General features: G+C 44.3%; 1 protein-coding gene across 4 annotated transcripts in view; it reads left to right on the plus strand.

The window, feature by feature from the left end:
• LOC119970383 (guanine nucleotide-binding protein G(q) subunit alpha) overlaps positions 1–27,574 on the plus strand; it is a 318,243-nt gene that overhangs the window by 246,041 nt on the left and 44,628 nt on the right. For all 4 annotated transcript variants that reach the window (XM_038804914.1, XM_038804913.1, XM_038804916.1 and 1 more), the window contains one exon: positions 14,867–15,020. In XM_038804914.1, coding sequence (XP_038660842.1) covers positions 14,867–15,020 — 154 coding nt within the window. The remainder of the gene's footprint in view (positions 1–14,866; positions 15,021–27,574) is intronic.

The following is a 27,574-nucleotide window of genomic DNA, read 5'->3' on the forward strand; positions in this document are numbered from 1 at the left end:
TTTGACTGGAAGATGGGCTCTGTGGTCAACACCTGCTCCTGTTATATTCTGATATCATTACTCCCAAGTGTGACCTAACCAAGGTGCAATGGAATTTTCACACAACTTCTCTACTTTTCAATTCTACCTGTCTAGAAATAGACCTTGGTTCTGAAGCCGCATCGCTACATTTAAAGACTTGTGCATTTATAAGAACATAAGAAGTAGGAGCAGGAGTAGGTCATATGGCCCCTCGAGCCTGCTTCGCCATTCAATGAGATCATTGCTGAACTTTTGTGGACTCAGCTCCACTTTCCAGCCCGAACACCATAACCCTTAATCTCTTTATTCTTCAAAAAACTATCTATCATTAAAAACATTTAATGAAGGAGCCTCAACTGCTTCACTGGGCAAGGAATTCCATAGATTCACAATCCTTTGGGTGAAGAAGTTCCTCCTAAACTCAGTCCTAAATCTACTTCCCCTTATTTTGAAGCTAAGCTCCCTAGTTCTGCTTTCACCTGCCAGTGGAAACAATCTGCCCGCATCTATCCTATCTATTCCCTTCATAATTTTATGTTTCTATAAGATCCCCCCCTCGTCCTTCTAAATTCCAACGAGTACCGTCCCAGTCTACTCAACCTCTCCTCATAAACCAACCCCTTCAGCTCTGGGATTAACCCAGTGAATCTCCTCTGCACACCCTGCAGCGCCAGTACATCCTTTCTCCGGTAAGGAGACCAAAACTGAACACTATACTCCAGGTGTGGCCTCAGTAACACCTTAAAGAATTGCAGCATAACCTCCCTAGTCTTAAACTCCATCCGTCTAGCAATGAAGGACAAAATTCCATTTGCTTTCTTAATCACCTGTTGCACCTGTAAACCAACTTTATGCGACTCATGCACGAGCACACCCAGGTCTCTCTGCACAGCAGCATGTTTTAATATTTTATCATTTAAATGATAATACCTTTTGCTGTTATTCCTACCAAAATGGATAACCTCACATTTGTCAACATTGTATTCCATCTGCCAGAATACTATGTTCCTAGATCCACTTTGCTCTCTACACCCTTTAGATTTTTGTTTTCCTAATTTCTTTCTTACCAAAATGTGTTACGCCCTACTTGGCAGTGTTGAAATGAATTTGCCAATGTTCGCTAATGTCTGACTGTTTGTTTAACTGCTCCTTAATCTTGACTTACACCCCTAAATCTGTGTCATTTACAAACTCCGAAATTGTGTTTTGGCTTCCAAGTCTAAAACTTTGATATAAATTGTGAACGAGTAGTCCCAGCATAGATTCTACCTTCTGTGGATCACCTTCAGCAATCCCACCTTCTGCAACTCTGAAGAGCTATCTTTAACCCCTACTTTTTGTTTTCTGTCTTTCAAACAGCTAGATATCCACTCTGATTGCCCCTCATCTCTGACTTTATTAACTAGTCTACGAGGTGGCAACCTAGTTATAACCTTTTGGAAATAATTTCCATCTACCACATTACCCATGTCTAATCTCTCTTTTATGTCCTGGAAGAATTCAGTGAAGTTGATTTTTGAAATCCATTGAAGTTTTGGTTTCAAGATTTTATATTTATTTTCTCCTTTTAATTGGGATTCTATTACTTTTCCTACTGACTGGCCTATATATAGTTACCTGAACATGACCTATCTCCCTTACATATAGATATAATGTTAGCCATCTTACCTGCTCATCCTCTGATGCTATGCTTTTTATGAACAAAATTTTAATTTTGTGTGATAGTCCCCCTGTTATGTCTTGCCTAGATTCCTTTAAAATGTATCGATGGAATCCATTTGGACTAGAGGTTTTAATTTCTTTGAGTTTGATTATTTCATGGAACATTTCTTTTGACCACCAGAAGAGGAACTTTCATAATCGGGAAGTTTTTCACCATTTCGATGACTGAAATACCCTTTCGCACGGTAGTAGAAATCGTAATAATTTAGTCCTGTGGAATGTATACAAATGGATGCTGGGATGTAACCACCAGTGCAGGTGCATAGTCAATCAATCAATTATGGGCAGCACGGTCGCATTGTGGATAGCACAATTGCGTCACAGCTCCAGGGTCTCAGGTTCGATTTCGGCTTGGGTCACTGTCTGTGTGGAGTCTACACATCCTCCCCCTGTGTGCTTGGGTTTCCTCCGGGTGCTCCGGTTTCCTCCCACAGTCCAAAGATGTGCAGGTTAGGTGGATTGGCCATACTAAACTGCCCTTAGTGTTCAAAATTGCCCTTAGTGTTGGGTGGGGTTACTGGGTTATAGGGTGGAGGTGTTGACCTTGGGTAGGGTGCTCTTTCCAAGAGCCGGTGCAGACACGATGGGCCGAATGGCCTCCTACTGCACTGTAAATTCTATGAAAATCCAACAACCTGGCAGAATACATTATTTAGATTCGGATGAGGAATAACATTTGCGATTAGTATGAACTATTTCCAGTGCGCATTGAGTTGTATTCCTTGAATCATAGCTATTCAGTGAAGTGTCCTGATGGATGAATATTCTGCCATATCTGAATGTTGAATTAAAGTTTTTGGGGAAAAAAAGGTTTTCATTCTCCCCGTGTCTGCGTGGGTCTCACCCCCACAACCCAAAAATGTGCAGGGTAGGTGGATTGGCCACACTAAATTGCCTCTTAATTGGAATTAAAAATTAATTAATAGATCAATACAAGTTGATCATCTTTCTAATTCTGTGTATGTGTCTACAAATGTACCACGAAAAAAACTATTATTTAGATTTTTCTCACTGAACATTTCCCAATTTGAGTTAATATCTAATGTGCCAAATGTTAGCACAGTGGGCTAAACAACTGGCTTGTAATACAGAATAATGCCAGCAGCACGGGTTCAATTCCCGTACCGGCCTCCCCGAACAGGTGCCGGAATTGCCTACTTGTGACAAAAAGCAATTATTATTATTATTTGGCTAAAAACTGACTCAAAGATGTCACTGTAAACCGAAACAACAGTGGAGATTTTGCTAACCATAAGAACTAGGAGCAGGAGTAGGCCACCTGGCCCCTCGAGCCTGCTCCGCCATTCAATGAGATCATGGCTGAACTTTTGTGGACTCGGCTCCACTTTCCGGCCCGAACACCATAACCCTTAATCCCTTTATTCTTCAAAAAACTATCTATCTTTACCTTAAAAACATTTAATGAAGGAGCCTCAACTGCTTCACTGGGCAAGGAATTCCATAGATTCACAACCCTTTGGGTGAAGAAGTTCCTCCTAAACTCAGTCCGAAATCTACTTCCCCTTATTTTGAGGCTATGTCCCCTAGTTCTGCTTTCACCCGCCAGTGAAAACAACCTGCCCGCATCTATCCTATCTATTCCCTTCATAATTTTTAATGTTTCTATAAGATCCCCCCATATCCTTCTAAATTCCAACGAGTACAGTCCCAGTCTACTCTCCTCTCCTCATAATCCAACCCCTTCAGCTCTGGGATTAACCTAGTGAATCTCCTCTGCACACCCTCCAGTGCCAGTACGTCCTTTCTCAAGTAAGGAGACCAAAACTGAACACACTACTCCAGGTGTGAACTCACTAACACCTTATACAATTGCAACATAACCTCCCTAGTCTTAAACTCCATCCGTCTAGCAATGAAGGACAAAATTCCATTTGCCTTCTTAATCACCTGTTGCACCTGTAAACCAACTTTCTGTGACTCATGTACTAGCACACCCAGGTCTCTCTGCACAGCGGCATGCTTTAATATTTTATCGTTTAAATAATAATCCCGTATGCTGTTATTCCTACTAAAATGGATAACCTCACATTTGTCAACATTGTATTCCATCTGCCAGACCCTAGCCCATTCACTTAACCTATCCAAATCCCTCTGCAGACTTCCAGTATCCTCTGCACTTTTCGCTTTACCACTCATCTTAGTGTCATCTGCAAACTTGGACACATTGCCCTTGGTCCCCAACTCCAAATCATCTATGTAAATTGTGAACAATTGTGGGCCCAACACGGATCCCTGAGGGACACCACTAGCTACTGATTGCCAACCAGAGAAACACCCATTAATCCCCACTCTTTGCTATTAATTAACCAATCCTCTATCCATGCTACTACTTTACCCTTAATGCCATGCATCTTTATCTTATGCAGCAACCTTTTGTGTGGCCTTGTCAAAGGCTTTCTGGAAATCCAGATATACCACATCCATTGGCTGCCCGTTACCTACTGCACTGGTAATGTCCTCAAAAAATTCCACTAAATTAGTTAGGCACGACCTGCCCTTTATGAACCCATGCTGTGTCTGCTCAATGGGACAATTTCTATCCAGATGCCTCGCTATTTCTTCCTTGATGATAGATTCCAGCATCTTCCCTACTGCCGAAGTTAAACTCACTGGCCTATAATTTCCTGCTCTCTGCCTACCTCCTTTTTTAAACAGTGGTGTCACGTTTGCTAATTTCCAATCCACCGGGACCACCCCATAGTCTAGTGAATTTTGGTAAATCATCACTAGTGCATCTGCAATTTCCCTAGCCATCTCTTTTAGCACTCTGGGATGCATTCCATCAGGGCCAGGAGACTTGTCTACCTTTAGACCCATTAGCTTGCCCATCACTACCTCCTTAGTGATAACAATCCTCTCAAAGTCCTCACCTGTCATAGCCTCATTTCTATCAGTCACTGGCATGTTATTTGTCTTCCACTGTGAAGACCGACCCAAAAAACCTGTTCAGTTCCTCAGCCATTTCCTCATCTCCCATTATTAAACCTCCCTTCTCATCCTCTAAAGGACCAATATTTACCTTAGCCACTCTTTTTTGTTTTATATATTTGTAAAAACTTTTACTGTCTGTTTTTATATTCTGAATAAGTTTACTCTCGTACTCTATCTTGCTCTCCTTTATAGCTTTTTTAGTAGCTTTCTGTTGCTCCCTAAAGATTTCCCAGTCCTCTAGTCTCCCACCAATCTTTGCCACTTTGTATGCTTTTTCCTTTAATTTGATACTCTCCCTTATTTCCTTAGATATCCACGGTCGATTTTCCCTCTTTCTACCGTCCTTTTTATTGGTATAATCCTTTGCTGAGCACTGTGAAAAATCGTTTGGAAGGTTCTTCACTGTTCCTCAACTGTTCCACCATAAAGTCTTTGCTCCCAGTCTACCTTAGCTAGTTCTTCTCTCATCCCATTGTAATCTCGTTTGTTTAAACACAAAACACTAGTATTTGATTTTACTTTATCACCCTCCATCTGTATTTTAAATTTCACCATATTGTGATCGCTCCTTCCGAGAGGATCCCTAACTATGAGATCATGAATCAATCCTGTCTCATTACACAGGACAAGATCTAGGACCGCTTGTTCCCTCGTAGGTTCCATTACATACTGTTCTAGGAAACTATCGCGGATACATTCTATAAACTCCTCCTCAAGGTTGCCTTGATTGACCTGGTTAAACCAATCGACATGTAGATTAAAATCCCCCATGATAACTGCTGTACCATTTCTACATGCATTAGTTAAACCACTGGAGTATAGTTTTATATATGTGTTGTATGTATGCGTTACAATCCCAGTTGATCTTGTAACTGGACGGCAAGATCCCAAAATGAAATCCTGGCTCAAAAGACCGTAATTTTTCTTTATTTTTATCAAACATGGAGGAAAAGAGTCACAGGACCACTAGTTAGTTTCAGCAAAAAAAATGTATTAAAAATGAAAAAAAGAATTTTTTAATACAATTCTCCCTTTTACTCCTCCCCTCCCCCTCCCCCCCAACTTTTTAGGTTTTTAAAAAAAATATTCATTAATGTTTTTCCATAATAACACAAACAAGAGTAAAAGAAAAAATCACCCGCAAATTTGAAAATTAAAAAAAACACATAATTAACTTAAATGTTAAAACTAACCCAACCCCCAAACAGCTGACAGTGACTAACTCCTTGAAAAAGGAAATAAATGGTTGCCATCTTAGGTAGACTCCCCCGATGGTGAATTTGACTTTCTCCAAGTGTAGAAATGACATTGTCACCCAACCAAGCAGAGGCACTGAGCGGAGTGGGAGACCTCCAACTAAACAACATTTGCCTCCGGGCTATCAGCAAGGCAAAGACAACAACATTGCCTCTACCCGAGACTCAAGATAGATAGGTTCTTGATTAATAAGGAGATATGGGGTTATGGGAAAAAAGGCATGAGAATGGGGATGAGAAACATATCAGCCATGATTGAATTGTGGAGCAGATGGGCCAAATGGCCGAATTCTGCTCCTATGTCTTGTGGTCTTATTTCAAACCTATATGGCCATATTTCATCGGACTCTGCACCACTAGGCAGTGTGAGGGCCGATATGACATCCCAAATATGGCCACCTGCAGACATGGGTCTAAATCCATATGGAGGATCTCCAACATGGTATTAAAGAATGAAGCCCAGAAGTCTACGAGTTTGGGGCAGGACCACAACATATGCGTGTGGCTACTGGTCCAAGAGAACAGTGATCACACCTATCCTCAATGTTTTGGGGGGGAAAACCCAGTCATCATTGCCTTAGTCAAGTGCGTCCTGTTGTAACACCTTAAACTGAATTAGGCTGAATTGTGCACGAGGACGTGGAGTGGAGCCTGTGAATGGCCTCACTCCAAACCTCACTAGTAAGAGTACCGCCCAATTCAGTTTCTCATTTTGCCCTCACGCCGCCTGGCGGAACAGAGTCAGACGGAACAATATGGCCATATGGATCCAGAATAAGACCACAACACAAAGGAGCAGAATTAGGCCATTCGGGCCATCGGGCCTGCTGCGCCGTTCAATCATGGCTGATATGTTTCTCATCCCCTTCTCATGCTTTTTCCCCCAAACCCCTGATCTCTTTATTAATCAAGAATCTATCTATCTCTGTCTTAAAGACACTCAGCGACTTGGCCTCCACAGCCTTCTGTAGCAATGAGTTCCACAGATTCACCATCCTCTGGCTGAATAAATTCCTCCTCATCTCTGTTTTAAAGGATCGTTCCTTCAGTCTGAGGCTGTGCCCTCAGGTTCTAGTCTCTCCTGTTAGTGGAAGCATGCTTTCCATATTCACTCTATCTAGGTCTCTTGGTATTCTGGAAGTTTCACTGAGATCCCCCTCATATGTCTAAACTCCATTGAGTACAAATCCTGAGTCCTCAACTGCTCCTCGTATGTCAAGTCCTTCATTCTGGGGATCATTCTTGTGAACTTCCTCTGGACCCTCTTAGCACATCCGTCCTTAAATACGGGGCCCAAAACTGCTCCCCATATTCCAAATTGGGTCTGACCAGTCTTTATACGGCTTCAACAGTACATCTCTGCTCGTAGAATCCCTACAGTGCAGAGGGAGGCTATTCGGCCCATTGAGCCTGCACCAACCCCTCGAAAGAGAACCCTACCTCCGCCCAATCCTTGCTCCAGCCCTGTGTCCCCACCCAACCTTTGGACACTAAGGGGCAATTTAGCATGGCAAAACCACCTAACTTGCACATCTTTGGACTGTGGGAGGAAACGGGAGCACCCAGAGGAAACCCACATAAACAATGGGACAAAGTGCAAACTCCACACAGTCACCAGAAGTTGGAATCGAACCTGGGTCCCTGGCGCTATGAGGCAGCAGTGCTAACTACTGTGCCGCACCATGCTCTTGTATTCTAACCCCCTCGACATGAATGTTAATATTGTATTTGCCTTCCTAATTGCCTACTGAATCTGTATGTTAACCTTAAGAGAATCCTGAACTAGGACTCCTAAGTCCTTTTGTGCTTCTGATCTCCCAAGCCTTTTCCCCGAGCCAGGGACAGAATCCTCTTCATTAAGGAAGAAAATGACGCCATAGGAAAGGAAGGAAAGGCCTTGCACGAGAAGTCAAGTACTTGAAAATATCAAAAAAGGCTGAATATGGGTTGCTGGAATTTATCAGCTGGTTGCCTAACACTGACAAACCTCCTCTCCACGAACAGGTCCCCAAAACTCTCCAGACCCTTTACTTCTGAAGATTTAAATGTTGGGTCCAAACTGGAAGGTAGGAAAAGGTGATTGTTGCAAATAGGGTATAGTGAAGACAGGGAAAGGAGCTTAAAATGCTGTCTAAACTGTTTCCAAATTCGAAGAGAGGAGATCGCTACTGAGTTTGAGGAAAATCTAGCAGGGGAAAGGGAAATGATGCAGTGACTATGGCAAGAAGGGCAGAGGTAATGCAGGAACAAGGCTCCATTTGTCCCCAAATAAAATCCGGGTCACTGATCCACGACAAGGCTTTTATGAATGTTAGCGGCACAGTAATAAAATAATATGGCTGAGGCCATACCAGCCGAGGATATTCATGAAGGTCCTGGCTTCTCAACCTTGCCCCTGGCTGAGGTATGGTGATCCTCAGGTTAAATCACCACCAGTCAGCTCTCTCCCTCAAAGGGGAAAGCAGCCTATGGGGATATGGAACTGCAGCTACTTTACCTTTAATAAAACAATAAATTGGGAAGAGCCAAGCCCCCCGCCTGTCTATCCCTTTGGAGAGGACGCTATAGATTCTGAGAATCTTAACTGGCAAAGTAAAAGAAGATATCAATTTATTAACTTTGATTTTTTTTTATGATTTGGGGAGAAAAATGGGAAGATATTCAATGAAAAAGAAAAACTTTGAACACGTCAATTTTGATAGTTTGTATCCTACCCACCAAAGATGGAGGAAGGTCATTCCACCTCTGCAAATCTATATTACTCAGGCTTGTATAATTCAGCTTATGAAGTGAGGCCCAGTTGTGGGCCACCCGGATCCCCAGATAGCGGAAGCTTCCATTAGTAAGACAAAAGGTAACATCCCTATAAAAGCAAATTACTGAGAATGCTGGAATCTTGAAACCAAAAAAAAAAGCTGGAAAATCTCAGCACGCCTGGAGAGAAGAGCTCACATTTCGAGTCCAGATGACTCTTTGTCAAAGCTAAAGACTGAGAAAGTGGGAAATATTTATACTGTGGAGTGAGAATGGAAGGTGAGTCACAGCCACAGAAACCCACAGACAGCAAGGGGAAAGAGTGCTAATGGCAGTCCCCCAGAGAGAACAAAAGGTGTGAAAGGCCAAACTGTAGAGAAACTAACATCAGAGGGTAAACTGTGACCGATGTAGATGTGGAAGGAGGAGAAGGGGGAAGCAAAGGGGTGAAAGAGTAAAGCAAGGTGGGTGATAACCCCCCCCCCCCCATCTTATCCATCTATAAAAAAGGCAAAAGAGAAAGAAATGGTAAAAACCAGTTAATGGGATGAAACAAAGGGGTCGAGGTGGGGTAGAGCTAATCATCTGAAGTTGTTGAATTCGATGTTGAGAACGGAAGGCCTAACCGGAAGGTGAGATGTTGTTCCTCCAGTTTGCGTTGAGCTTCACTGGAACATTGCAGCAGGCCAAGGACAGACATGTGGGCATGGGAGCAGGGTCTTGTGTTAAACTGGCAAGCAACGGGAAAGTCACCTGAATGCGCACAGACCAAAGGTGCTCAGCAAAGCGATCACCTAGTCTGCGTTTGGTCTCTCCGATATAGAGACCATTGGGAGCAGCGAATGCAATGGACCAAATTGGAGCAGGTTCAAGTGAAACACTGCTTAACCTGGAATGTGTGTTTTGGGCCTGGGATGTTAAGCATGGAAGAGGTAAAGGGGCACGTGTTACACCTTCTGCGATTGCATGGGAAGGTCCCATGGGTGATGGGAGAGGTGTTGGGTATGGTGGAGGAGTGGACAAGATTATCTCTGAGGGAATGGAATACTGACAGGGAGTGAAGGGAAGAAGTGTTTGGTGGTGGCATCACACTGGAGTTGGCGAAAATGGCAGATGATTATACTCTGCATACGGAGGCTGGTGGGGTGAAAGGTGAGAATCCCCAGTTGAGCTCGTGTCTCAGGGGAGTTGACCAAGAAACAGTCACTCATGCCTAAATCTAATTTATACCCAGAGAAGGAGCCGACGGTGTTAAGCAAATTCATTATGTCGTCGATCAAGGGGGCTGAGTCTGCAATATAAAGAAGTTGGTCATCCGCATAGAGAGAAATCTGATGCTCCGCCCACTCTTGGTGGAGGCCATGCCTAGTCACCCTATTCAAGGGAAAATATTCAGAGTACAAAAGTGTTTGTAGCAACACTGAAGCAAATTTATGACCAAATCCAAATTTCCTGAGAATCTCAAATAAATGCTCACATTCCACTCTGTCAAATGCCTTTTCAGTATTAAGAGATAATACCACTTCAGGTTCGGGTACAGGGGAGGGGGGAAAAGGATGACATTTAACAGGCGACGTATATTGGCCGACAACTTTCATGAAGCCTGTTGGACATTCCAAAATTATATTTGGAAGGCAAGGCCAATCGGAGCGCCAGCGCCTGAGCAAGCAGTTTGATGTCTGTTTTCAAAACTGAGATAGGATGATATGAATCACACTTTGCCGGGTCCTTGTTCCTCTTAAGTAGCAAGGGAATAGCGGCTTGAGTGAGGTTCTATGGGTCGGAGGCAGCGGTCCCCGGGATAGGGAATCATTGAACATGTCCAATAATAAAGATACAAACTGCTCGAGAACCTCTTGTAAAATTCAATCGGAAAGCCACCCAGACCAGGGGCCTTGCCAGACTGCATCAGCTCAATACATTTTAAAATCTCGACGGGGCAGAATGTGGGGGATCTAACTCACTTCTCTGATCCATCTCAACCGTTGGGATGGGCAGACTGTCCGGAAGGTTGAACATGACCAATTTATCTGTAGGGGGCTCTGATCTATAAAGATCACCGCAAAATAATTTATCAGCAGCATTGACCTAGGGAGGGGCTGAAACAATTTTGTTACCCGCATTGAATATCTGTGTGATCTCCCAGGACACCACTTGCCATTTGAGTTGCTGAACCAGAAGAAAACTGGCCTTCTCCCCATACTCCTACAAATTGCTGCTGGAGCATTGCAACTGACATACTCCCTACTGGTAGACGATAGCTCAAAGTGGGCCTGCAATTGTTTTCCTACTGGCCAATATCTCTGGAGTAGGATGAAGCCAGTACTGGTGATCCATCTCTCGAATAGAATCGACCAGCCTGTGCTGCTCCAACATCATTGTTGTCAACATACATGCTCTGTAAGAGATAATTCTCTTATCTCTTGCAAATGCCCTTTACCTTTTTACTGGGCCATTGAAACCTCCAAAGTTCCAGGTGACCAAACGGATTGGATGTCTCCCACCTGCCCTTAATCCAGAGTCAGCTGTTCCCTCCAAAAGATAAACCAAGGGACATTAAAAGGATAAAGCAAGAAGATCCACCCAAGATGGCCACTAAGCCACGCCATCAGACTGGACAAAGGAAAACCAATGGACACCGTCAGTAGATTACCCCCACTCCCAACAACGCCATTACCATTAAACATTTTTAAAAAAATTTAGAGTAACCAATTCATTTTTTCCAATTTACAGGCAATTTAGTGTGTTCAGTCCACCTACCTTGCACATCTTTAGGTTGTGGGGGCGAACCCCACACAAACACTGGGAGAATGTGCAAACTTCACATGGACAGTGGCCCAGAGCCAGGATCGAACCTGGGACCTCGACGCCGTGAGACTGCAGTGCAACCACTGTGCCACACCATTAAACGTAACCACACCCAAAAGCAAATAAAAGCAAGGGAAACAAAGACTTAGCCTGAACCTAAACCCTACATTTAACAAAACAAAAACTCAAAGCTAATGTTCTTAAAAAACTACTACAATGAGCTGCAGCGAGCCCTCCAAAACCACTCCCTGTTAACTAACTCCCTAGTTAGGGGGAGGCAGTGGTGTTGTGGTATTGTCACTGGACTAGTAATCCAGACACCCAGGGTAATGTTCTGGGGACCCGGGTTCGAATCCCACCAAGGCAGATGGTGAAATTTGATTTCAATTTTTAAAAATCTGGAATTGAAAGCGTTATCATGACCATGAAACCATTGTTGATTGTCGTAAAAACCCATCTGGTTCAATTATATCCTTTCGGGAAGTGCACCTGCCGTCCTTACCCGGTTTGGCCTACGCATGACTGCAGACCCACAGCAATGTGGTTGACTCTTAAATGCCCTCTGAAATAGCCCCAGCAAGTCACTCAGTTCAAGGGCAATCAGGGATGGGCAATAAATGCTGGCCTAGCCAGCGACACCCACATTCCATGAATGAATTTTGGAGACTCTCAACTGGAGAAAAAAAATAACAAAACTCCCAATTAACTTGCACAATCCCCTAGCGAAAAGAAGTCCCGCCAAACAACAATCTCGAAAAAAGAAAGGAAACCATATATTAATGTAAAGAAGTCTCTTTTTCTTTAAAACTGTGGAATCTTGCAGTGGATCTTCAGAACGAGGCTTTGGTTGAAGTGAGCGATGGGCCCGATCTAATTCGGGCGGGGATGGAAATCCACCCTCTTCTCCCCCCCACCACCCTTTTGTGGAGCATGTCCAAGAAATATTCCTTTGGGGGTATGGCTCGCGATCTCCTCCGGCAACCCCACAATCTGTATGTTCTGCCTTCTGTTTTCCAACTCATTCAACTTGGCTCTGAACGACTTAGTGGTTTCAGAAACCGAAGTCAGCGCAGACTCCAGCACGGCATTCTGATCACTGCTGTTCGATAAGGCCATCTACATGCTCTTCATAGTGACTCCATGACTTCAACGATCTTACTAGTTTTTTCTAGAGCCAACGCATGGGGCCCAAGGCCTCTTCAATTGATCTTTTAAGATCCTTTGACATGATCTGTTATCGTTTCTCAACTCTTTTTTGCCAAAATACTAATGATAGCCTTGGTTGTTAGTGGAGTGGATGGAGAGGAAGAAACCGACTCTGCCATCTTGCCTCCAGTTACGCCCTGAGAGGCTTCGGACTCCGTCGCTGAGTTTCTACTCAAAACTTTCTGAGCGTTGTTTTTCTGGGCATCTCAACAAAGAGAGAACTCTACCCTGATTAACTTTCATGAGTTTCCAAGGAATAAACTATCCATGTCACCAAGGAAAGGGGGGAAAAAGTAAGTTCTCTAATGGGTGCCATCTCGTGCGCGTCCTCCCCTTCCATCGCGCCACAGGAAGTCCCCAGTCTACTCCCCCTTTAGGTTAACAATTACAGACAGGTTTTAAGATTAACACAAATGGCACAGTACATTTAAAGCTACAAGGGCCGCATTGACACACAAAGTCCCTTTTTTAAGGCACATAAATTGATTGTGGTCAATTAGACACTGCTCTCAGACCAAGTTAGTGTCTGTGAAATTCTTTCTCCGAATCCCCCAGATAATTGGTATATGTGAATTTCCAAAGCAAGCTTTTAAACCTTTTCTCATAATCATGCTTTTCATTACAGGTTTGCATTCCGAAATCCACTCAAAGACTTTTCTGCACCTTGACTGCTTTTATGCACACGCTTTCTGATATCCAGCCAACAATTGCGCTACAATTATTTCAATTAACGCCTCACTGTAGTAAGATACCATAAACCTTAAAACCACTTCAGATACCTTTCTGACTTTCACTAGCCGACTCCCTTACAGTTCTGTGACTTGAAACGGACAGCACCCACCCAGATCTGCCCAATTCCTCTTTGTTCCTTTAACTTTAGGCTCCCTGGAAACTCCCCTTCATTTCTCTAGTTTCCTTAAGTAGCTGTCCTTTAGATTTCTAGCACTGACTCTCATTGCTCCATTGTATGACTTTTCTTATAGCAAAGCTGAGAGAGATGTTCCCTCTTTCGCTGCCTGTCACCAACTACTGTAACTTCCAGCTAACTGAAGAACAAAGAGAAGCTCTTATCCTTATAAGGACGTCAAGTTACTTAGCAGCTCTATTTAGTCATCACACCGTAGGCTCTCTATGGTAGTTGAAACATAATCTCACACACACACACACACACACACACACACACACACACACACACACACACACACACACACACCCCCCCCCCTCTCCCCGCCACACTCAGATAAACACCCTTTGTCCAGCATGAATCAAACTATAGGTCCCTTCCAGGCCCAGAATCATTAAATTAAACCGACCTAAAACTACACTGAGAGCAATGGGGATCAAAGGAATGGGGGGAAAGTGGGTTTAGGCTATTGAGTTGGATGATTAATCATGATCATAATGAATAGCGGAGCAGGCTCGAAGGGCCAAAACACCTTCTCCTCCTATCTTCTATGTTTCTATACCTCATTTTTAATTTTTGTCAATACAAATATGACTTCCTTAAAATTACCTTTGATTTCCTTTTTTTTTAAATTTAGAGTACTCAATTATTTTTTTCCAATTAAGGGGCAATTTAGTGTGACCAATCCACCGACTCTGCACATTTTTGGGTTGTGGGGGTGAAACCCACGCAGACACGGGGAAAATGCAAACTCCACACGGACAGTGACCCAGAGCCGGGATCGAACCTTGGACCTCAGCGCCGTGAGGCAGCTGCGCTAACCACTAGGCCACCGTGCTGCCCTTACCTTTGATTTCCTAACAGTTTACATTAATTCTGGCTATCACTTGCCAACAGCACTCATGATATCTGGTGGGAAAATGGAGTTGTGGTTGAGATCAGCCATCTAATTGAATGGCAGAACAGAATCATGGGGCTGGACCGCCTACTACTGTTCCTATATTCCTAATAGTGGAATAGTTTCTGACAATTTTTTGAAAAATTAATCAGAGGGACTCTGGCAATTATAAGTTATTTCCAGCAATACTCGTACCTGGTGTCACAGAGCTGTAAAAAATGTATTGTTCGCCCTTTCGGGTTTGAATCAATGCCTACAGGAATAAAGTACAGTGCTCCAGCCTTGTATCTTAGTTCTTCTGATTTATGAAAGTGAACTTAACTGCTTTGATGTAATTTATTCCAGAATCGAATGGAAGAGAGCAAAGCGCTATTTAGAACAATTATCACATATCCCTGGTTTCAAAACTCCTCAGTCATCCTCTTCTTGAACAAGAAAGATCTCTTGGAGGAGAAGATCATGTATTCTCACTTAGTTGATTATTTCCCAGAATATGATGGTGAGTGAATTGTATTTAAATTATCGCCTATGAACTTTTACAGAAGTGTGACTGGATTTGTTTTGTACTTGTACTATATATGAAGCTTTGAAAAGAAGCTTCTTGGTAATTGACTACTAATTATTGAAGGAACTGATCAAGTATTGGGACGTTTTGAATTTGAAACTCGGTCAGCTTTTTAAAATACTTTGCACAGAATCATGATGAACATTATTTACTTTCTTTCCTCTTATGTTTGTCGATAATAAATTGAGTAAATTGATACGACTTTAAAACATGTAGAAGTCACACTATAGACATGCGTTTTGGCCCAAACAGTTCATGTAATATTTATCCTCCGTGAGATCTTAATACCATAAACCCAGACTATTTCTGTTGCCTTATATAGCCCTTTTTATTCAACCACCAATATAGCTTAAAAGAGGATGAAGAAACGGGTAAGAAATCAGCAGGCAGTGGTCAGAATTGAACAATAAAAGAGCACCAAAAATTGAATAGGGTGTTATGAATGAGGTGCAGGAATGGCCTCATACTGGCAGCTGCACACAGACTTCTGAGCTTGTTGTCATCGGGTGTCAGATCCAGCTTGGCACCCTCAACGGGAAAGCTGCAGCATGTGTGAGTAGGACAAGCGACAGTGAAGCTCTCAATCAACCAGGTTGAAGAATCCTCACTGAGACTTATCCACTCTAAACCAGCAAAAAACAAGAATACAAGAAATAATAATAATAATTGCTATTGTCACAAGTAGGCTTCAATGAAGTTACTGTGAAAAGCCCCTAGTTGCCACATTCCAGCGCCTGTTCGGGAATGCTGGTACGGGAATTGAACCGTGCGGCTGGTCTTGTTCTGCATTATAAGCCAGCTGTTTAAACCACTGTGCTAAACCAGCTAGGAGCAGGAGTAGAGCATATGGCCTATCGAGCCTGCTCCACCATTCATTACTCCTCTACTTCTTTATCCTGCCATACTCTTAATTCCATGGGAGACCAAAAATCTTCTATCCCAGCCTTAAATGTATTCCATCATGGCGTATCCAGAACCTTCCGGGGTAGAGAATTCCAAAGATTCACAACCTTTTGAGTGAAATAATTTCTCCTCATCTCCATTCTAAGTGGATTGATCATTTATCCTGATAAAGAAAGAATTGCATTTATATAATACTTTTCAGAACCTTTTATTTTTCTTTATTTATTTTAATTTTTTTAATAAGTTTTAAGAGCACCCAATTAATTTTTTCCAATTAAGGGGCAATTTATCGTGGCCACTTCACCTACCCTGCACATCTTTTTGGGTTTTGGGGGTGAGACTTGTGCAGACACTGGGAGAATGCGCAAACTCCATACGGACAGTGACCCGTGGCCGGGATTGAACCCGGGTCCACGGAGCCGTGTGGCAGCAGCGCTAACCACTGCGCCATGGTGCTGCCCTACACTTTTCATAACAGCTGGAAATCTCAAAGCACTTTACAGCCAGTAATTACTTTTGAAGTATAGTTGCTGTTGTAGGAAAGGTGACAGCCAGTTTGTGTGCAGGAAACTCTCGTGAACAAATAAATTGGCAGGGATGTCAAACAGGTTTTTCTGTGTTTTGTGGTGGTGGGCAATTGACCACTTAACTGGACAAAGAGGTGCCATAAATGTATTTATCTTTATTGCCATACAATACGAAGCACATAGGCATGGAATAAAAAACACGATCAACGTCAGACAATGCATAGAAATCACAGAACATTTTGCCAAGGCCATCCCCACACCCCACACTTGCCTTCCAACAACTGCGCAACCTTAAACAGGTCATTGATTGCAGCAAACTACCCAGTCTTCAGGAGAACAGCGACCACGACACCACACAACCCTGACATGGCAACCTCTCCAAGACGTGCCAGATCATCGATATGGTACCACAATGACACGTGAGAACACCATTCACCAGGTATGCGGTACATACTCGTGCGACTCGGACGACCTTGTCTCCCTCCTACGTTGCAGGAAATGTTGTCCCGTGGCTTGGTGCATTGGCGAGACCATACAGGCGCTGCGACAACGGATGAACGGACATCACGTGACAATCGGCAGGCAGGAATGTTCGTTTCCAGTCAAGGGCATTCAGCTTCTGATCTTCGGTTAAGTGTTGGCCAAGGAGGCCAAAAAACAATTTGGTGTTTTAACTCTCAATCCCAGGGGCAACGGAGGTTGAAAAAGCTGTAAGAAGGCACAGGGAGGAGAAATGCCCAAGTTTGGGGGAAAAAACAACAGTAAAAAAGGGGGTTAATGAAAGTCCGCCGGTGAGTGGAAAAGTCAGCGTAGAAACTGTAAGGAAAGCAGAGGCTGGGCACCAGGAGTGGCTGCATTGCTCACAGCAGAAGAAATGACCACGGTGATGGCTGTGGAACTTGAAAAACAGTTCACAAAACACATGGAAACGATGAAGAAGCAGGTGGGGGCGGTATTGAAAGTGCTGGTGGAGGAGGCGATTGCCCCAGTGAGGACGGTGGTATCAAGCGCAGCGGCGGAGGTGCGGCAGCAAGTTGAGACACTAAAGGAAGTGGAAGAGGCTTTATCGCAGCACAGTGATCAACTCACATCGATGGGGCAGGAGTTGCGGAAGGTGATAGAGACCAACAAGGGTCTGCGAGCCAAAATGGAAGACTTGGAAGAAACAGATCCAGGCGGCAGAATCTGAGGATCGTTGGTCTGCCCGAAGGGGTGGAAGGCCCGAGGCAGACGGAGTATTTTGCCACGATGTTGGGGAAGGGGGACGATCCCTCGATAGGAACTGAATCGGGCTCATCGGTCGTGAGGGGGAAGCAGACCCGGGCAGGGGCCTCCTCGTTGGCCGGTTTAATGCCGGCCAGTGAACGGGAGTGAGGTGGGGAGGAGGGGCTGCAGCCATCAGAGCCTGGTAGAACAGGTTTTGGTGAGTCTTGCTGGGCTGAAAAGTTGGGGGAAGGAACAGAGGTTGGGGGGGAGACGTGTTTACACGAAGAAGTGGAGGGGAGGAGTCTGGGGGTGGTGGGGGGTGTCTACAATTCATGGGTGTCATTCACGGTACTCTTTCGGGGATTGGATGGTGTTGAATTGGTTGGGGGGGGGGGGGGGTGGGGGTGGACAATATTTGTCAGTGGTGACCATAGGCGATTCCTGATTCCTTTTTCTTTTTACTCTATAGCCTGTATATCCTAGGTAAGGAGACCAAAATTACACACTCTGCCCCAGGTGTGGTCTCAGCAAGGCTCTATACAATTATAGTCCTATACTCAAATCCCCTTGCAATAAAAAACAACATACCATTTGTCTTCCTAATAGCTTGTTGCACTTGTATGTTAGCTTTCAGTGACTTATGAAGGACACCCAAGTCCCTTTGGACATCAGCACTTCCCAATTTCTCCCCATTTAAGAAGTACACTGCATTTCTGTTTTTGCCTATCTGAGTGGATAGGAAAATGTCACATTTTTCCACATTATAAACCAGCTGCCATGTTCTTTCCCACTCACTTAAACTGGCTGAATTCCCTTGAAGCCTCTTTGCATAGTCCTCACAAATCACATTCCCAGCTAGTTTTGTGTCATCAGCAAACTTTGAAACGTTAAAGTTGGTCCCCATATCCAAATCATTGATAAAGATTGTGAATAGCTGGGCCCATGCACTAATCATTGCGGTATCCCACTCGTCACAGCCTGCCAACCTGAGCATGATCCTTTTATCCCTACTTCCTATGTTTTGGCTGTTAACCAACCTCAGTCCATGCCAGGAGATTATCCCAGTCCCAGGTGCTCTAATTTTATTAACTGTACTCTTGTACGTGACATTATTGAAAGCCTTCTGAGATTCCAAATATGCCATATTCACTGGTTCTTCCTTAACTGTCCTGCTCATAACACACTTAAAAAGATCACCAGGTTTGTCGAGCATGATTTCCTTCCATAAATCCATGTTGACTGTGCTATTCAAGAATTGAAAGTGCCCAGCTATCACACCCTTTATCATAGATTTTAACATTTTCCCGACTGAAGATGTCAGGTCTGTAGTTCGCTGTTTTTCTCTCCCTCCTTTTTTTTCTAAAGTATGTTTATTGAGAGTTTACATTTTATAAAATAATACAACAGTTACAAAATAATACATCGCCATAATCAAGGGAGGATAAAAAACAGAAATGGCTTAACCTACATGAGTGCAGCATGAAACAGGAGAACAAAATCACAACTGGCTTAATACCATCATTAGACAGAACTAGATACCCATATTGCCCCACCAGAGACCGAAGAAGAAACATGATAAGATCATGAAAACATGACAACATAACAAAATAGCGCGCACCCTCTCGTGCTGCACAGTCCCACAATCATCAGTGGAGATCAGGATGAACTTCCCGCATCAAGATCGGGAACACACCGACACACACCCCCTCTACTCCAGCACCGCCTTTTTTGAATTCCAGACCATTATGTACGCATGTAGGAGCCAGGAACGGATTTGTCATACCCACCCTTGCAAAAACAAAATAAATTACACACAACCCCAGATCTACAGGAGTTACATACATATTACATAATGCAAGCAAATCCCCAAAACAGGCAGAACTACAATTATAAAGAGAGGAGAGAAAGAGCGGACTGGCAACAGTAATTGCATGTTCAAACTATGGTCAAGCCTGCAGGGCCTCCCGAGGTAGAAAGGGAAGAAAAAAAATAGAAAGAAAATACCATATATACCCAGGCTAACCCACAAGATGATAACATTGATCAGTGAAAAGTAGAACAGCCACTCGATCAACATGAAGGGAATCTCCCCCCTGGAGAATGGCAAGTTTATCCACCAAGGCACAGAATTTGACCCATCCCCAGGCCTTTGTGTACTAGATAGACAAGGGAACAACACAAAACCCAACCTGCCAGCAAACCCCTCCCACACCCTTGGAGAGGGACATCCCAAGCCCCAGGCACAACAGGATAACTGCCACAGTACCGGGCCAGACCTAGCCCAGCACCAAACAACACACAGGGAACTATACCACTAGGACTCGAGCACACCTCAAAAACATGCACCCCGATCCAGCCTGTACCTTTCCAACCCGATCCAGGGCAGCGCACCACAAGAGGATGGTTATTCCGGCTCCACCGGGGAAATTTCTGCAAACCACCGGGCCAGCAGAGGTTAAGGACCAACACAGTGCTCACCTCTATGAAAAGGAGAAAAGAACCCCCAGAGAGGAAACAACCAGCATAGCTCAGTGCAAACCAACATTGCAGAAAGATGTCCAGAACAACTTCCCTCCTCAACAACCCAACCACCAAAATAGCCCAGGGGAGGAACATGAAAAGGGACCTCAAACAAGTGACAGAAGGAACACCATCCTCCCAGGATACAAATGCTGCCCAGGCCAAAGAAGGATGAAGACACGGATTCTTAATTCAAAGAATATACAAACCCAAAACTGATCAGTTCCAACTGGGGGGCTGAATGAACCCGACAAACCATAGCCACTCGCCCTTCATCCTGCCCCAGCATGACTTATGTTCTTCATAAACGAGACAGGTGGTGAGAAAAATCACACCCTTCCCCAACCACAAGGACTATAAGACGTGATAATCATAAAAGAGTAAAACTGTAGAAATCATAATTCCCATAACTGACTCAAAATGATCTTACCAACAGGATAAGGATATTCAAGACACAGGCCATCACGCTCAAATTTTGCACTCCCCTCCAGGAAAAAGACAACAGTAAAAAAAGTCAATGACATGATCAACAGCGAGTTAATAATCAGGATTATCAAAGAACCACAGGGTAGATTGCAGGATAAAGACATTTTACATGTTGCACAAGAGGGCAATCGATAAGGCAGGATCATTGAGCACTTTCCAGGGTTCCATCAATTGCAGCACAAGACACCATCACTTCTACCATGCCATCTCTCCAACGGTCAGGACGTCCATACCCTAGATCCCGGCCGAGGGAAATTATTGACTCACTGGGCCATATCCAACTCCTCACGATGAGCACCGAGAATATGGCCAATATAGGACCAATGGGCCCTTCCAACACCTGGCCTGCAGACAGGATACGTGTGCTCTATTGAATCTGATGCATCCTACCTCTAAATCATAGAATCATAGAATTCATAGAATTTACAGTGCAGAAGGAGGCCATTCAGCCCATCGAGTCTGCACCGGCTCTTGGAAAGAGCACCCTACCCAAGGTCAACAACTCCACCCTATCCCCATAACCCAGTAACCCCACCCAACACTACGGGCAATTTTGGACACTAAGGGCAATTTAGCATGGCCAATCCACCTAACCTGCACAACTTTGGACTGTGGGAGCACCCGGAGGAAACCCACGCACACACGGGGAGGATGTGCAGACGCCGCACAGACAGTGACCCAAGCCGGAATCGAACCTGGGACCCTGGAGCTGTGAAGCGATTGTGCTATCCACAATGCTACCGTGCTGCCCTGCTTTGATAATCAAGATTATCAAAGCATGGCAGCCAATTCTCTAACTCAATTGGAGTTCTGTTCACATCTCTTGCCAAGGACTGGGCTCAGGGGGACATTTCATCCAGCCCCCATCTCCTAAACCCAGGAGAAGAAAGACACACCATTCAACAGGAATTTGACAGCGCTAAGGTGGCCCAGAACTAGGGACAGTGCCCTATCGAGTGGAAGAACCCTCTTATGCACCTCCAGCGCTCTTCTAAAGGTGCTCTGCAGTCTCTCAAAGTGAGCTCTAACGACCTGCACCACGGAGCCAAGTTTCTTAGTCAAGGCAACATTTTGTATAGTGGCCATCATCCGATGCACGCAGGACCACTAAGGCAAAGCCCGCACAGCGGCAACTGGGCCACCACAAGCTGGGCCCCACCCAGCCCACTCTGACCGCCACGAAGATGCAGAGTTTAGCATTTTATCCCAGCTCTTGCAAAAAGACCAATCGGGCCCAAGTAAAAACAAGTATGAAATGTGCATCAGGATGAAACAATGGATTAAAAGGCAAGCAGAAACAGCTTGTGAAAATGTAACTGCTCCCACACTCAAATCATGTGACCCTCCCTTCCTCCTTTCTAAAAATAGTGGGGTTACATTTGCTACCATCCAAACTACAGGCACCATTCCAGAATTTATAGAATGTTGAATGATGATCACCAATGCATACACTATCTATAACTACCTCTTTCAACACTCTGGGTTGTAGATCATTGGTTCTAGAGGACAGATAACATTTTAGCTCCATGAATTCTCCAGTACTACATTTTTACTGATACCAATTTCTTTCAGGTCCTCAATCTCACTAATACCTTAGCTTCCCAGGAATTTGTGGAGGATTTTAGTATCTTCCTCCATGAATAACAGACACAAAGTATTTGTTTTATTTCTCTGCCATTTCCCCATTGTAAATTCCCTATTCTGTGCTGCGGATCCAGGTTCGATCCTGGCCCTGGGTCACTGTCTGCGTGGAGTTTGCACATTCTCCCCGTGTCAGCTTGGGTTTCACTCCCACAACCCAAAAGATGTGCAGGTTAGGTGGATTGGCCATGCTAAATTGCCCCTTAATTGGAAAAAAATTATTGTGTATTCTAAAAACATTTTAAAAAAGTAAATTCCCTATTCTTTGCTTGTAATGGGCCCACATTTGTCTTGACTAACCTTTTCCTCTTCACGTACTTATAAAAGCTTTTATAGTCCATTTTCTCCTCACTAGATCATTTTCATATTTTCTTTTCTTTATCAATTTCTTTGTTCTCCTTTGCTGAATTCTAAAATTTTTATATCTTCCTAATCCTTAGGTTTACTACTTTTTTGGCAACCTTATAAGCCTTTTCCTTTAATTAATTAATAATCTTTATTGTCACAAGTAGACTTACATTAACACTGCGATTAAGTTACTGTGAAAATTCCCCAGTCAATACATTCCAGCGCCTGTTCGTGTACACGAAGGGAGAATTCAGAATGTCCAGATTACCCAACAGCACGTCTTTCGGGACTTGTGGGAGGAAAGCGGAACACCCGGAGGAAACCCACGCAGACACTGGGAGAACGTGCAGACTCCGCACAGACAGTAACCCAAGCCGGGAATCAAGCTTGGCGCTGTGAAGCAGCAGTGCTAACCACTATGCTACCGTGCCGCCCTTAATCCAGTACAACTTTTAGAAGAGCAAAGAAAAGTACAGCACAGGAACTTGATGTTCAGCTCTCAAAGTCTGTGCTGATCACAATGCCCTAATTTTTTTTTTAAACTTTCTGCCCTTGTTTTATATCCCTCTATTTCCTACCCATCCAGATGCCTCGTAAGTGTTGCTAATGTGACTGCTTCCTCCACGCCCTCTGGCAGCATGTTCCAGGCACCCACCGCTCTCTGCGTGAAAAGCTTACCCCGCACTGCTCCCTTAAACTTTCCCCCTCTCACCATGAACCTGTGCCACCTTGTAATTGATATTTCCACCTTTGGGAAAAAGCTTCTGACTACTCTGTCTCTGTCTCATAATTTTGTGTACCCTCAGCCTCCATCTTTCCAGTGAAAACAGTCCTAGTTTGTTCAACCTCTCCTCATAGTCAACACCTTCAAGACCAGGCAACATCCTGGTGAGCCTTCTTTGCACTCTCTCCAAAGCTTCCACATCCTTCTGATAGTGTGGTGACCAGAACTGCAGCAATACTCCAAATGCAGCCTAACCAAGGTTATATACAGCTGCAACATGATTTCCTAAGTCTTGTATTCAATGCCGCGGCTGATGAATGCAAGCATACCATATGCCTTCTTATTCACCTTGGCCACCTGTATTGCCACTTTTAGGAAACTGTGGACCTGGATGCCCAGGTCCCTCTGTATGTTAATGACCTTAAGGGTTCTGCCATTTACAGTAGAATTCACACCAAATTTGATCCTCCAAAATGCATTGCCTTGCATTTGTTTGGATTAAACTTCATCTGCCATTTCTGTGCCCAAGTATCTATATCCTGTTGCATCCTCTTGACAATCCTCGGCACTATTAGCAACTCCTCCAATCTTCGTGTCATCTGCAATCTTACTAATTCGACCATCCACATTTTCCTCCAGATCATTTATACATACTACAAACAACCAGAGGTCCCTACACTGCGGAATACCACTAGCTACAGATCTCCATTCAGAAAAACACCCTTCCACCGCTACTCTCTGTCTTCTATAGCCAAGCCAGTTCTGTATCCATATAACCAACCCACCCTGAACCCCATGTGATTTTATTTTTTTGTATTTGTCTGCCATGTGGGACCTTGTCAAATGTCTTTCCAAAATCCATATAAACTACATCCACAACCCTTTCCTCATCACTTTTCTTTATCGTCTCTTCAAAAAATGCAATCAAGTTGGTGAATCATGACCATCCCTGTACAAAACCATGCTGCCTGTCACTAACTAGTCCATTTTCCTCCAAATGTGCATACATCCTGTCCCTCGGTATCTTTTCCAAAAGCTTTCCCACCACTGATGTCAGGCTCACCGGCCAATAATTTGCTGAATTGTCCCGGCTTCCTTTCTTAAACAGGGAATAATATTGGCTATTCTCCAGTCCTCTGGAACCTCGCCTATGGTCAAAGAAAATTTGAACATATCTTTAAGGTTCCAGCTATTTCTCCCCTTGCCTCCCGCAGTAATCTGGGATAGATCCCATCTGGCCCTGGGACTTGTCTACCTTAATGCCATTTAGGATACTCAACACTTCCTCCTTTGATATATTGACATTCTCAAGAGAGTTCACACACCTATCCCTGACCTCAACATCCATCATGTCCTTTAATGATGAAGGTTTTCACCCACTCCTGTGGTTCCACGCATAACTTCCATTGTCCTTAAGAGGGCCTACTCTTTCTCTTGCTGGCCTCTTACTCCTAATATGTACATAAAAAGCCTTGGATTCTACTTGACCATGTTTACAGTAGGTGATGCATTTTGGAGGATCAAATTTATTCATGAATTGTACTGTAAAGACATTTCATGGCCCCTTTGAGCCCTCCTAATTCCACATTTAAGTTCCTTCCTACTTTCACCATTTGCCTCAAGGGCCTCGTCAGTTTTTAGATGCCTCGACCTATCGTATGCTTCCTTGTTCCTTTTGACTTACAATTTCCCTTAGTTCCCGAATCCTGCCATTTCTATCCTTCATTTTTGCAGGGACATTCCTGTGCTGCACTTTAATCAACTGACCTTTAAAAGGCCTCCACGTGTCAGATGTGGATTTACCCGCAAATAGCTGCTCCCCATCCACATTCTCCAGTTCCTGTCTAATTTGATGTAATTGGCCCTCGCCCAATTAAGCACCATCACCCACAGGCGACTCTTGTCCTTATCCATGACTACTCGCAATCTTATGGAATTATGATTGCTAAGCCCAAAATGCTCCCCCACTGAAACACCAATCATCTAGCCTGGCTCATTCCCCAATACCAAGTCTAGTATGGCCCCTACCGTGGTTGAATTGTCAACATACTGTATCAAAAGGCCCTCCTGGACACATCTAACAAATTGCTCTCAGCTAATCCCCTGGCTGTAAGGGATTCCCAGTCAATATGGGGAAAGTTAGGACAGCACGGTAGCATTGTGGATAGCGCAATTGCTTCACAGCTCCAGGGTCCCAGGTTCAATTCTGGCTTGGGCCACTGTCTGTGCGGAGTCTGCACATCCTCCCCGTGTGTGCGTGGGTTTCCTCCGGGTGCTCCGGTTTCCTCCCACAGTCCAAAGATGTGCAGGTTAGGTGGATTGGCCATGTTAAATTGCCCTGAGTGTCCAAAATTGCCCTTTGGGTGGGGTTACTGGGTTATGGGGATAGGGTGGAGGTGTTGACCTTGGGTAGGGTGCTCTTTCCAAGAGTTGGTGCAGACTCGATGGGCCGAATGGCCTCCTTCTGCACTGTAAATTCTATGTAAAGATCTATATGTAAAGTTAAAATCGCCCATCACAACTACCCTACTTTTTCACACCTTTTCAATATCTGACTACACAACTGCTTCTCTGCCTCCTGCGGGCTGTTGCGAGGTCTGTAGTACGCTCCCAACATTGTGATTTCACCCTTCTTATTCCTGAGCTCCACTCACAATGCCTCACGACAAGATCCCTCCAATGTGTCCTCCCTCAACACGGCTGTGATCTGCTCCCTTATCAGCATTGCAACACTCCCACCTATTTTGTTTACTCTTCTGTCCCATCTAAAACAACGATATCCCAGAACATGCCAGTCCTGTCCGTCCTTTAAACATATCTGCGTAATTGCAATTACATCATAGTTCCATGATGTGGAGATGCCGGCGTTGGACTGGGGTGAGCACAGTAAGAAGTCTTACAACACCAGGTTAAAGTCCAACAGGTTTGTTTCAAACACGAGCTTTCGGAGCACTGCTCCTTCTTCAGGTGAATGAAGAGATATGTTCCAGAAACATATATATATATAGACAAAGTCAAAGATGCCAGACAGTGCTTGGAATGCGAGATTTGCGGGTAATCAAATCTTTACAGATCCAGAGATAGAGGTAATCCCAGGTTAAAGAGGTGTGAATTGTCTCAAGCCAGGACAGTTGGTAGGATTTTGCAAGTCCAGGCCAGATGGTGGGGGATGAATGTAATGTGACATGAATCCAAGATCCCGGTTGAGGCCGCACTCATGCATGCGGAACTTGGCGATAAGTTTCTGCTCGGCAATTCTGCGTTGTCGCGTGTCTACCTCATACGCTGCAGGAAAGGATGCCCCGAAGCGTGGTACATTGGCGAGACCATGCAGACGCTGCGACAACGAATGAACGGTTATCGCATGACAATCACCAGGCAGGAATGTTCCCTTCCAGTCGGGGAACACTTGAACAGTCAAGGGCATTCAGCCTCTGATCTCTGGGTAAGCGTTCCCCGAGACGGCATTCGGGACACGCGACAACACAGAATTGCCAAGCAGAAACTTATCGCCAAGTTCCGCACGCATGAGTGCGCCCTCAACCGGGATCTTGGATTCATGTCGCATTACGTTCATCCCCCACCATCTGGTCTGGACTTGCAAAATCCTACCAACTGTCCTGGCTTGAGACAATTCACACGTCTTTAACCTGGGATTACCTCTATCTCTGGATCTGTAAAGATTTGATTACCCGCAAATGCTCGCATTCCAAGCATTGTCTGGCATCTTTGACTTTGTCTATATATATGTTTCTGGAACATATCTCTTCATTCACCTGAGGAAGGAGCAGTGCTCCGAAAGCTCGTGTTTGAAACAAACCTGTTGGACTTTAACCTGGTGTTGTAAGACTTCTTACTGTGATCATAGTTCAATGCTGTAATCCAGTTTCTCGGTTCATCTGTTTTACCTGTTATACTTGTTGCACTGAAGCAAACGCACTACAGACCTACAGTCCCCCTGAGCCCTGCGGCTTCCCTGTGCCTGCTCTTACTCTGTGCTATGTTTATCTCATTCTCTCTTTTTCCCCCAGTCTCTACACTTGTCCCGGTTCCCACTCCCCTGCCACACTAGTTTAAATCCTCCCGAACAGCACTAGCTGCAGTTGGATTGCATTGCCTCCTGGCATTTTGTG

Source organism: Scyliorhinus canicula, chromosome 8 (assembly GCF_902713615.1).
Source record: "Scyliorhinus canicula chromosome 8, sScyCan1.1, whole genome shotgun sequence".
NCBI lineage: Eukaryota > Metazoa > Chordata > Chondrichthyes > Carcharhiniformes > Scyliorhinidae > Scyliorhinus > Scyliorhinus canicula.